The following is a 12,960-nucleotide window of genomic DNA, read 5'->3' as shown; positions in this document are numbered from 1 at the left end:
ATTCACCCAGACTTTACTCCACAATGACAAGTGACGCTCATATGAAAGGCTGGGGGAACCTGAGCAACTCTCTCAGCCCATGACTTCCACACCCTCACATCACCTGAAGACAAAGGGACCAGCTAGCACCCTGTCCTACCTCCAGCATCTGGACTCTGCTCGAAATCCTTGGACATTGTTGTCCCCTCCAATCAAGTACACGAAGTTGTTGAGCACCGCGATGCCCTGGTTGGACATGCGGGGGGCCAGGGAGGCAGTGAAGTGCTTCCACTCTCCCAGTAAGGGGTTTAGATACTTGGCCTGGTCGCTGAGGACAGTGGATGGCGTGGAGTGAATGCCCCCAAAGCCCACAACGCACTGGAAGTCCGACCGCAGCTCTGTTTGCGGGCTCTGCAGGCTGGGCTGTAGGCTCTCGTTCCGGTGGTACATGAGGGCACTGGCCACTGTGTCCCTCAATGGGCTGGGATCCAGCTTGTCATGCAGCCGCTGCAGGACCTCAGCTTCCATCAGCGGAAACCGCACTGTCTCAAGGAGCTTTGGGGGCTCGTGCAGCGAGATCTGGTCAGCCTGCACCTGCTCCAGGCTGTAATGGTAGAGAAGGGCTCCCTCGTATACCTCGGTCTCGCAGGAGACCTCCAGGCGATTGCTGCTGAGGAGGGAGTAGACCTTCTCCAGTGGAAGCTGGCGGTACTTGTCAGTCCGAGAGAAGGCCACAAAGTTTTTGAGGATGTAGGTGTCCAGTTGCTCAGTCAGGCGGCTCAAGTCAAACAGCTCTGCCAGCCGGTAGACATCAAGAATGTTCTCTTCGTCCACCCAGGACATGAGGAAATCACAGCAGAAATGGATAATTTCTGGGATCTGCAGAGAGAATGACACCCATTCAAGCCTGGGCTGGCGAACAGCATCTGGGGGCGGAAGACAGAATGATGGCAGAAATACAGGCCCTTGTGGGCCAGGCAAAGTGGAAGGGAAGTCCTCCTTAATTGTCCCCAACCTTTTCTGACACACTGGAGACTGGGGCTTACTGCAGACTGGGTTTAAGTCCTGGTTTGGAAACGTACCAGGTGACAGGATATACAGCATGTTTTGTTGTTTTGTTTTGTTTTGTTTTTCTTTGAGACGAAGTTTCGCTCTTATTGCCCAGAATGGAGTGCAGTGGCGCAATCTCGGCTCACTACCACCTCCGCCTCCCAGGTTCAAATGATTCTCCTGCCTCAGCCTCCCATACAGAATGTTTTTAACCTCTCTAAGCCTCAATCTCCTCATCTATAAAACAGGGATCATTAAAGTGAAGAGGAGTATGATGAAAATAAGAGAGCACATAGGAGTGGACCCTTGATATATGTCAGCTCCCTCTTAGATCAAAAGTACCGGCTCAGCCAGGCATGGAGGCTCACGCTTGTAATCCCAGCACTTTGGGAGGCTGAGGCGGGTGGATCACGAGGTCAGGAGATCGAGACCAGCCCGACCCACATAGTGAAACCCCGTCTCTACTAAAAATACAAAAATTGGCTGGGCGTGGTGGTGCGTACCTGTAATCCCAGCTACTCAGGAGGCTGAGGCAGAAGAATCGCTTGAACCCAGGAGGCAAAGGCTGCAGTGAGCCAAGATCGCGCCATTGCACTCCAACCTGGGTGACAGAGTGAGACTCCATCTTAAAAAAAAAAAAAAAAAAGTACTGGCTCTCCAGAAAAGCAGGAAGCAGCACAAACGGTTACTGTGTCATGTATCTGTGGTTTGGAAAGGACCTAAGACCACCCCCATCCTTACCCCAGGATTCTCTAGAAGAGGCAGGCTCTCTCCAAAAGTGCTGGGACCAAATGCAAACCCGGCCTTTTCCCCCTGCCAGAACATCCACCCTGGTTCCCTAGGAGTGCTCAGAGCCTCTCAGACACCTAACCAGCACCAACCCAGAAACCTGACTTAGAATTCTTTTTCTTTTTAAAATTTGAGACAGGGTCTTGCTCTGTCACCCAGGCTGGAGTGCCATGGCAAGATCATAGCTCACTGAAGTCTCAAGCTTCTGGGCTCAAGTGATCCCTGACTCAGGGTTCTTGAGGTCCCCAGCTGGGTCAAGACCCACTTGACTCCAGTAAGTGCAGGGGCTCCCAGGTGGCCACATCAACCCTTCCCAACTGTGGGGAAGCACTAGTGGTTTGAAAGGACGGCAAGAGAGAGAATAGCACTGGAGGGAGATGGGAATGAGGCCACAACCAGCAGGCTGTTAAAGGCCACCCTGTGAACAGACAACCAAATCTTGGAGAATAGAAGACAAAGGGAAGAGCCCTAGGGAAAACTGCCTGAGAGAACAAACCAGGTGTTGATAAATTCTTTAGGAAAGCAGGATTTTAGAGGTTCAGTGGGGCCCCCCAGTGCCCACCTCCTTTCTTTCCGAGTTCAGATTGAAAATGACAGAGTATCTTGACCTCTCTGTGACCCAGTCAGCTGCAGGTTTTCCCAGCAGGCTTGAACCCAAACCGGGCCCTTGAACATTCCCAGGCACTGATAAAGGCATCAAGGTTGCTACCCAAAACACTGAAAGAAAAACTGGTTCTGGCCCTGAGACAAATTCCTTAAACCCTAATTGAAACTCCATACCCTAACCCACTCCGTGGGCAAGCCTGGGTAAAGCCTCTCTTTTCCCTTGTCTGTCTTGAGGACATGCTGCACATAAGTTCCCCTAATACACGCTCTGGCCAGATCACCTTGGTGTTTGATGCTTCTTTCTTCGGAATCCCAAACCAGCTCCATTTCAGGATGCTGTGGGGTCCCCTCTTGTGGGAACCCCCCTGCTACCAACTCCAGTCATGGGTTCAGTGCAATAAATCAGTTTCTCTAAAAATGGGAATACCTGGCTTATCCAGGATCATCAATAAATTAACCATTATACATGGAATAATTCTGCTGGTATTTATTTATTTATTTATTTTTAAATTTTTATTTATTTATTTATTTTTGTTGAGACGGAGTCTCGCTCTGTCGCCCAGGCTGGAGTGCAGTGGCACAATCTCAACTCACTGCAAGCTCCGCCTTCCGGGTTCACACCATTCTCCCGCCTCAGCCTCCCAAGTAGCTGGGACAACAGGTGCCCGCCACCACGCCCAGCTAATTTTTTGTATTTTTAGTAGAGACAGGGTTTCACCGTGTTAGCCAGGATGGTCTTGATCTCCTGACCTCATGATCCGCCCGCCTCGGCCTCCCAAAGTGCTGGGATTACAGGTGTGAGCCACAGCACCCGGACAAGGTATTTAAAGCTTATCAATAAATACTAACAATAACTTTTTTAAAATTCAAAAGACATCTAATATTGCTTGCAAGGTGACATGCTAAGGGCTGGATGGGACCTACCAAATGTCAGACAGGTATGTGCCTACACTATGTATCCCTGTGGTACTTTGCTCGGCCCTGACCATCTTCTGTGCCTACACGACATATCCCCATGGTGCTTCGCTCGGCCCTGACCATCTTCTGTGCCTACACGAGGTATCCCATGGTGCTTTGTTCGGCCCTGACCATCTTCACTTGACCTTCTGTTTTTCCCCTTTGCCAGTACTTCTGCTTTGCCACTTCTTCCCAAATGACTAGGTTTTCCTAAAATTCTGATTTGTCATGGGCCAGGGTCCTGAAGACCAAGTTTTGGGCAGAATGTGAGCACAAAAGCCCTGAAGAAGCCTGGGCAGGAGCAGCTCCTTGAGAGGACCCCGATGATACTCCTTTCAGTCCTATTTTTAGAGCAGTGGGCCTTCTGCTCAGTGAAATCTCACAGAGGAACCAGCCTGGGCTCAGGATGTGCAAAAGCCCCATAAGAGGCTCACAGAAGGGACTGCATGTGCTTGGGGCAACCCAATAGGACAGTGTTACTGGGTATCAGACTCAGGCCTCTGGGGACACCGTGAAGAGTCTGGTCCCAGGCCTAGTGCAGGGCACAACACATGGGGAAAGCCCCCAACAGTCACTAGCTAACACACAATCCTACAGGCCTATGGACTTGACATGGTCATGCCAAGTAAAACCTACTATAAAACAATATTACAAAGAAGTCTGATTTTTTTTTTTTTTTTTTTTTTGAGATAAGCTGGCATGTAGTAGTGTGATCACAGCTTACTGCAGTCTCCACCTCCTGGGGTCAAGTGATCCTCCCACCTCAGCCTCCCGAGTAGCTGGAACTATAGGTGCATACCACCATGCCTGGCTATTTTTAAAAAGCTTCTGTAGAGATGGGGTCTCGCTTTGTCAACCAGGCTGATCTCAAACCCCTGGCCTCAAGTGATCCTCTCACCTTGGCCTCCAAAGGTGCTGGAATTACAGGCATGAACCTCCAAGCCCGGCCCAGAAGCCTGATATATTAAAAAACAAAGCTAGGCTGCTGCCCCTGAGATGGCCTCTGAGGCACTAGGGGAGATGACCCAGGGCTGTCGGGAGCACTGGCCAAACCGACAGAGAGAGACTGCAGGCCTCCAAGCTGACTGGTGAGAGTGAAAGTGGTGTTAGGAAGATGATCTGGTTTCAGTGTGTGTGATCGCTGCAGGGAGAAGAAGGAAATGGCAGAAATATAGAGATGGAGGCCAGGCAAAGGGGAAGGAAATGGAAACACAGAACAGAGATGGTTACAAGCAATACTGAGAAGGACGACCTGTCCTCACTTGGACACAGGGAATTAAGAAGGTGGACAGGCTCAAGGAGTCACTGAGGTTGAGCCCAGGGAACTGGCAGGATGGTCACAGGACACACAGAGCAGGCGGACTGGCAGGGGAGCTCCAGGAGAGTGGCAGGTGTGGAGGAGGAGATAGGACGGCTGGAGTTGAGCCATGCTGGGGGAGATGTTTCAAAGGCAGCTGAATCAGGAATTAACTGCTGCCAGGGTGGAGAACTGGATGAGGGTTCCCAAAGCGAAAATGACAGGGATGTGGGGACAGAAGAGATCTCTAAACAAAAGAAGAGGGGGAAATTCTTTTGTTGTAAAACCCAACTCCATCTACTCACCATGCAGGTATGGTGAGACAAGTCAGTCATCTCAGATCAACCCACCCAGCATCCAGGTCCTAACAATCTGAGAATAGGGCACAGGGAGGCCGCCAGGGCCTTGTTACATGGGGTGGCACCTCCATATGCCCCCGAACAGGTTGGTTTTCCTATGACTTGAGTGTTTTTTCAATTGCGCCAAACTTGCCCTCATGGGAAGAAAGGTCAAAATGATGAACTTAGCATAGCATTTTGTTTCACTTTTAAGAAATGTGGGAAGAGGTGACTCTCAACTCATATCAGGCCTCTGACTGATAGCTCAAAGGCACCTGCAGGCCCAGTCCTGTGTAACTGCACCCACACCACTGAGAATAACCCTCCAAAGCATAAGTCACACTGTCAAAGCCTCAGAAAAGTTTTTGAATTCTATAGGAAAACAAGTACTTAAACTTCAATAACAGGTTGGGCACAGAGGCTCACACCTGTAATCCCAGCACTTTGGGAAGCCAAGGCAGGTGGATCACCTGAGGTCGGGAGTTCGAGACCAGCCTGACCAACATGGAGAAACCCCATCTCTACTAAAAATACAAATAAAATTAGCCGGGCATGGTGGCACATGCCTGTAATCCCAGCTACTCAGGACGTTGAGGCAGAAGTGCTTGAACCCGGGAGGCAGAGGTTGCAGTGAGCCGAGATCGTGCCACTGCATGCCAGCCTGGGTGACAGAGCAAGAGTCTGTCTCAAAAAAAACAAAAAACAAAAAAAACAAGGCCCCATCCCATCCCTGTAAAAATATATATACATATATGTATCAGCTAGGCACAGTGGCATGCATCTTTAGTCCCAGCTACTCAGAAGGCTGAGGCAGGAGGATTACTTGAGCCTAGGAGGTGGAGGTTACAGTGAACTATGATCATGCCATTGCATTACAGTCTGGGTAACAGAGTGAGATCCTGTCTTTTAAAAAAATAAACAGGCCAGGCGCATTGGCTCACACCTGTAGTCCCAACACTTTGGAAGGCTGAGGTGGATCACTTGAGGCCAGGGGTTCAAGACTAGCCTAAGCAACAAAGCAAGCCCCTATCTCTATAAAAAAAAATTTACAAATTAGCCAGGTGTGGTGGCGCATGCCTGTAGGTCCCAACTACTTAGGAGGCTGAGGCAGAAGGATTGCTGGAGTCCAGGAGGTTGAGGCTGCAGTGAGCTGTGATTGTGCCACTGCACTCCAGCCTGGACGAGACAGAGAGCTTGTCTCCAATAAATTGAATGAACGGATGGATGGATGCATGCACGCATGGATGGATGGACGGAGAAATAAATAGATAAAGTTCAATAACAAAAAGCATATGTTTTCAAGAGACTGAAGTGGTCCAGACAGGCAGGAAGGGCCCTGGCAGCAATGCTGGTGGACGCTCTGCATTGCCAGACCCCAAAGCACACAGGACGTCTGCATGCAGCCTCGGGTCAGCCTACCTGCTTATGTGCAGGATGCTTTCAATGACAGGGAGACTCAGACAGTGGGGAAACAACCAGCAATAGTGAAGAGGGCAAAGGCAGAGGGCCTGGGGTGTCTGAAGCAGCTCTGCTTTAGCTCCAGGGCACAACTCCAGAGTCCTCCCCACTTCATGGCCTTCTTCATTGCTTGGTCTCCTCACACTCCTGACCCATCTTCAAGCCAATGCTAGTGCCTGGCAGGCATCATGGGCATCTCAGGGAACCCCACCTGGGTGTGGGTCTGCCTTGCTAGATGAGACATGCCTCACCTGAAGTTGGCAGGCAGCTACCAGTGTCTCTTGCACATTGCTCAGGCTGAGCTCCAGCTCGGAGGTGTATATGAAATGTAGGATTTGGCACATAGCATTGTAGGACACGCCGTGGATCAGGACCTCTTCCTGTTCCATCTCTTTCAGTCCCCCAGCAAACATTCCTCTGAAAAGTGAAGACACAAGAAAATTGAGTTATACCAACAAGGACTCATGCCCAGATTGCCAAGACTGACAGTATTCAGAGAAGAACCTGGCGCTGGTGGCAGGGCCTGGGGAGTGGGCTGACCCACTCTGTGCTCTGAGTGAACTGTGTGCATGCATGAGCCATCCCACAAAAGGATCCTGACCAAGTCTGGGCAGCCATCCTGGAAATTGTCCTGTTTCCCTTTTCATGGGCCCAAGGAGTCCCATATGAGCCTCGGGAGGGGAGGCCACGCACAGCTTGCTTCTGCTATGTTCATCAGTGCAATTCCTGGATCGGAGCAGTAGCAACTCCAGAGCACATTTCAGAGCAATGAATTAATGGGAAACTAATACAAGTCATTTCATTCAATGTATATTTATGGAGTTCCTACCAAATGCCAAGTATCATTCAAAGAGCAGAAGGAGGCCAGGCACGGTGACTCACATCTGTAATCCCAGAACTTTGGGAGGCCGAAGCAGGTGGATCACTTCAGGTCAGGAGTTCAAAACCAGCATCGCCCACAAGGTGAAATTGCATCTCTACTAAAAATACAAAAATTAGCCGGGCGTGATGGTGTCTCCTCTGAGTTCCTCAGATGGAGGCTGAGGCAGGAGAATCGCTTGAACCCAGGAGGCGGAGGTTGCAGTGAGCTGAGATCGCACCATTGCACTCCAGCCTGGGCAACAAGAGCGAAACTCTGTCTCTCAAAAAAAAAATACAGCATAGGTTGTGGTGAAAGTTCCCTTGCCTCTGCTCCCAGATATCAGTGAGTTCCCCTCCCAGGGCCGCCACATTCCACATCTCATTTGGCTTTTTTTTTTTTTTTTTTGAGACGGAGTCTCACTCTGTCGCCCAGGCTGGAGTGCAGTGGTGCGATCTCGGCTCACTGCAAGCTCCACCTCCCAGGTTTGCGCCATTCTCCTGCCTCAGCCCCCTGAGTAGCTGGGACTACAGGCGCCCACCTCCATGCCCGGCTAATTTTTTGTGTTTTTAGTAGAGACGTGGTTTCACTGTGTTAGCCAGGATGGTATCGATCTCCTGACCTTGTGATCCGCCCTCCTCGGCCTCTCAAAGTGCTGGGATTGCAGGTGTGAGCCACAGTGCCAGGCCTTCTTTTGGGGGGGCGGGGGGGAGATGAAGTCTCGCTCTGTCGCCCAGGCTGGAGTGCAGTGGCATGATCGTGCAACCTCCGTCTCCTGGAATCAAGTGATTCTCCTGCCTCGGCTTCCCAAGTAGCTGGGATTACAGGTTCATGCAACCACACCCAGTTAATTTTTTGTATTTTTAGTACAGACAGGGTTTCACCGTGTTAGCCAGGATGGTCTTGATCTCCTGACCTCGTGATCTGCCCGCCTCGGCCTCCCAAAGTGCTGGGATTACAGGAGTGAGCCACTGCACCTGGCCCGGTTTTTACAATAAAGCTTGGAGACTGATCCATGCCCATGTACACAGGACTGCTTCACTCTTTGCGAAGACTGTCTCACTTTTTTTTTTAAGATGCAGTTTCGCTCTTGTCACCCAGGCTGGAGTATAATGGCGCAATCTCGGCTCACCGCAATCTCCGCCTCCCAGGTTCAAATGATTCTCCTGCCACAGCCTCCCGGGTGTAGATGGGATTATACTCGTGTGCCACTATGCCCGGCTAATTTTTGTATTTTTAGTAGAGACAGGGTTTCACCACGTTGGCCAGGCTGGACGCAAACTCCTGACCTCAGGTGATGCACCCGCCTCAGCCTCTCAAAGTGCTGGGATTGCAGGCGTGAGCCACCATGCCCAGCCAGCTATCTCACTTCTTTAACCCATTCCTACAGGGGTACATTTAGGTTACTTATAATTTCCAGTTAGTTCACATGATAAATAGCCTCACCCTTACAACATGCTGAGTATGCATTTGCCAGAATTAAGTCCCACAAATACAGTTGCTGGGTCGAAGGGTTTACATACATTTATACTTTGATAGTATTGTCAAGTCACTCTTTTTACATCATTCCTAATAGCAGGGACTGGTGCCTGCACCCTCTACCCCCAACCCAGGAAGATACCAGCTCTAACTCACAACCATGAGAGGGAAAAACCTCATCACAAAAGGTACAGAAAATGTCCTCACATGTTAAAGAGCCATTTCCATTTTCTTTTCTGAACAGTTCAGATTCTTAGTTTTCTATTAGACTCCGTCTTATCAATTTGAAGAAATCTGCCCCTTTTCTGATGAGGAGTTTCCCCTACCTTTTGATTCTGTATTGCTTTTTTGCCATGCAGAAATTTGTCTTTTTTTTTTTTTCTTAAGTCTAGTTAAGTGCAGTGAAAGAAGTAGAAGGTGAAACAGTAAAACCTGGAGTTGGATCTGTGACTGTGAATAACCAACTGAGGTAACTCACTACCTTCGGACCAGCCTATCTTCGTTTTCAATGTGATCAAATTTATCATTTACTTGCCTACGAGTTTTGTGTCAAACTTAGAAAGGCTTTTTCCTTCTGAGATTATTTAGAAAACATTTCCCATATTTTCCTCTAGTGTTTTTACTATTGAATCTTTCACATTTCTTTCACATTTAAAACTGTTGATCTACCTGGAATTTATTTTGGTATAAGGTATGAAGCAAGGGTCCAACTTTGTTTTTCTAGATGGCAACTCTGTATGTCGTCTTCCCTCCTTTCTCTAATTTTTTTTTTTTTTTTTTTGAGATAAAGTTTCACTCTGTTGCCCAAGCCGGAGTGCAGTGGCGCGATCTTGGCTCACCGCAACCTCCACCTCCCAAGTTTAGGAGATTCTCCTGCCTCAGCCTCCCGAGTAGCTGGGATTACAGGCATGTGCCACCACAGCCGGCTAATTTTGTATTTTTAGTAGAGACGGGGTTATCACTATGTTGGCCAGGCTGATCTTGAACTCCTCACCTTGTGATCCGCCCGCCTCGGCCTCCCAAAGTGCTGGGATTACAGGCATGACGCAGCCGGCCCCTTCCTCTAATTTTTGAGGCCATTTTTATCACATAGGACAGGAATAGTCTCCTTTCGTTAGTTTTGTTTTCAACCATTTCCTGGTCACTGCTTGCTTTTTACATTTGAATTTTAGAATCAAGTTTCTGTAATTGCCCCAAATAAACCCTCTTGGTATTTTGGTGGGTTATGTTAAATATCTAGGTTAATGTAGAGATAAACAGCATTTTCATAATGGACACAGTGGACCTTTTTAACTGTCCAGCCATCCTCTGGGTCTATTTGGAGGTCTTACAAGTCATCTTCCTACAGACCTGGCACATATTTGTTACATTTATTCCCAGACATTTCACTCCATGCATGGCCAAGCCCTCGGGGCACTTTCCCATGCTCTTTGTAGTGATCTGGTTGGCTCTCCTGGATTTTCCAGGACTGTGCTGATACATGCACTTCTCCTGTCTGATTCTTCTGCTGGCACCTCTGGGACTATATTGGCAGCAGTGAAGATGGCAACATTTCAAGCACTGCCCGCCCTGAGCAGGGTGTGGGTGCTTTGATTGACACAGATTTTTTTTTTTTTTGAGACAGAGTCTCGCTCTTGTTGCCCAGGCTGGAGTGCAATGGCGCAATCTCGGCTCACTACAACCTCCGCCTACTGGGTTCAAGAGATTCTCCTGCCTCAGCCTCCAAGTAGCTGGAATTACAGGCATGTGCCACCACACCCGGTTATTTTGTATTTTTAGTAGAGACAGGGTTTCACCATGTTGGTCAGGCTGATCTCGAACTCCTGACCTCATGTGATCCACCTGCCTCAGCCTCCTATAGTGCTGGAATTACAGGTGTGAGCCACCACGCCTGGCCTGACACAAATGTGTATCATTTTAAGAAAAAAAAATCTTATAATCCTTTGGGGGCCAAGGCAGGAAGACGGCTTGAGGCCAGGACTTTAAGACCAGACTGGGCAGCCGGGTGCGATAGTTCACACCTGTAATCCCAGCACTTTGGGAGCCCGAAGCAGGTAGATCACTTGAGGCCAAGAGTTCGAGGCCAGCCTGGTCAACATGGTGAAACCTCGTCTCTACTAAAAATACAAAAATTAGCTGCATGGTGGTGCACACCTATAATCTCAGCTACTCGGGTGGCTGAGGCACGAAAATCACTTGAACCTGGGAGGTGGAGGTTGCAGTGAACCGAAATAGCACCACTACTCTTCAGCCTTGGCAACAGAGCAACATTCTGCCTTAAAAGAAAAAGAAAAAGAAGGAAAAAAAAAAAAGACCAGATGGGGCAACACAGAAAGACATATCTTAAAAAAAATTAGCTGGGCATGGTGGCATGCATCCATAATCCCATCAATTTGAAATGCTGACGTGGGAGCATTGCTTGAGCCCAGTATTTTGAGGCTGCAGTGAGCTATCATGACACCACTGACCAGCCTAGGCAACAAAATGAGACTCTGTCTCCTAAAAAAAAAAAAGTTCACTGCATGGATCATGAATGGAGGAAGGAGAAAGAAGATATAAGACATTTTGGGTACAATCAGGAAAATTTGAACATGGACCCAGAATCAGATGAAATTATAGAATGATTACATATTTATTTTTTATTTTTTTTTTTTAGAGACAGGGTTGCTACGTTGCTCAAGCTGGACTTAAATTCCTTTGCTCAAGTGATCCTCCCACCTTAACCTCCTAAGTAGCTGGGACTAAAAGCACTCGCCATGGAACATGACTCAATTATAAATTTTTGATATTATGATAGTATTATAGGTATGTCAAAGAATCTCCTCATCCTTAGAGGGGTGAACTGAAGTTTTTAGAGATAAATTGTCATGATATCTATAACTTACTCTGAAGTGAATATGCAAAATGTTAACTGATGAATTGAAGCCAAGAGTACAGGTGTTCACTAGACTTAACTTTCAACTTTTCTATAGGATTTAAATATTTCAAAATAAAAACCAGAGAGAAAAAAGAGCCCAAAAGAAAAATAAAATATATAGTCACTCCTTTTTATTGTTTTTCTTTTTTACCAAAAAAATTTACCAAATGTCTTTTTTTTTTTTTTTTCTGAGATAGAGTTTTGCTCATGTTGCCCAGGCTGGAGTACAATGGCACGATTTTGGCTCACTGCAACCTCCGCCTCCCAGGTTCAAGCGATTCTCCTACCTCAGCCTCCCGAGTAGCTGGGATTATAGGCATGTTGGCCAGGCTAGTCTTGAACTCCCGACCTCAGGTGATCCACTCGCCTCAGCCTCCCAAAGTGCTGGGATTGAGTCACCGCGCCCGGCCCACACTTAATTCTTTAAACATTCATTTTTGGGGCCAGGCGCGGTGGCTCATGCCTTTATCCCAGCACTTTGGGAGGCCGAGGTGGGCGGATCACCTGAGGTCAGGAGTTCGAGACCAAGTTGGCCCACATGGTGAAACGCTGTCTCTAGTAAAAATGCAAAAATTAGCTGGGTGTGGTGGTAGACACCTGTAATCCCAGCTACTTGGGAGGCTGAGGCACAAGAATCGCTTGAACCTGGGAGGTGGAGGTTGCAGTGAGCTGAGATGATGCCACTGCACTCCGGCCTGGGTGACAGAGTGAGACTCTGTCTCAAAAAAAATAAAATAAAATAAAATTCATTTTTGGCTCACTGCAGCCTCAACCTCCTGGGCTTAAGTGATGCTTCTGCCTCAGCCTCCCAAGTAGTTGGGACTATAGGCATGCACCACCATGCGTGGCCTGACACAAATGTGTATCATTTTATCACTACTTTTCTGTAAGTCAGGAATTATGTCAAAATAAAGATTTAAAAATTTTAAAAAGTTGTCCACACCTCCTATCCATTAGGATGACCACTATCAAAAAACAACAAAACAAACCAAAAAGTAGGCTGGGCATGGTGGTTCACATCTATAATCTCATGTCCATAATCCCAGCACTTTGGGAGGGAGAGGTGGAAGGATTGTTTGAGCCCAGGAGTTTGAGACCAGCCTGGGAAACAGTAAGATTCTATCTCTACAAATATATTTTTTAAAAAACTGGCCAGGCATGGTGGTACATGCCTATAGTCCCAGCTACTTGGGAGGCTTCAGAAGCATTGCTTGAGCCCAGGAGGTGGAGC

General features: G+C 48.1%; 1 protein-coding gene across 2 annotated transcripts in view; it reads right to left on the bottom strand.

Annotated features, from left to right (window-relative positions):
- Window positions 1-12,960, bottom strand: part of KLHL22 (kelch like family member 22) — a 53,290-nt gene that overhangs the window by 24,386 nt on the left and 15,944 nt on the right. For both annotated transcript variants that reach the window (XM_033232861.1, XM_033232862.1), the window contains exons 3-4: window positions 6,726-6,891; window positions 140-858 (exon numbers count right to left, since the gene is read on the bottom strand). In XM_033232861.1, coding sequence (XP_033088752.1) covers window positions 140-858; window positions 6,726-6,891 — 885 coding nt within the window. The remainder of the gene's footprint in view (window positions 1-139; window positions 859-6,725; window positions 6,892-12,960) is intronic.

Source organism: Trachypithecus francoisi, unplaced genomic scaffold (assembly GCF_009764315.1).
Source record: "Trachypithecus francoisi isolate TF-2019V2 unplaced genomic scaffold, Tfra_2.0 Lachesis_group14, whole genome shotgun sequence".
Taxonomy (NCBI): Eukaryota; Metazoa; Chordata; class Mammalia; order Primates; family Cercopithecidae; genus Trachypithecus; species Trachypithecus francoisi.
The sequence above is the reverse complement of the archived record's forward strand: the minus strand, read 5'-3'. Positions and strand labels throughout refer to the sequence as shown.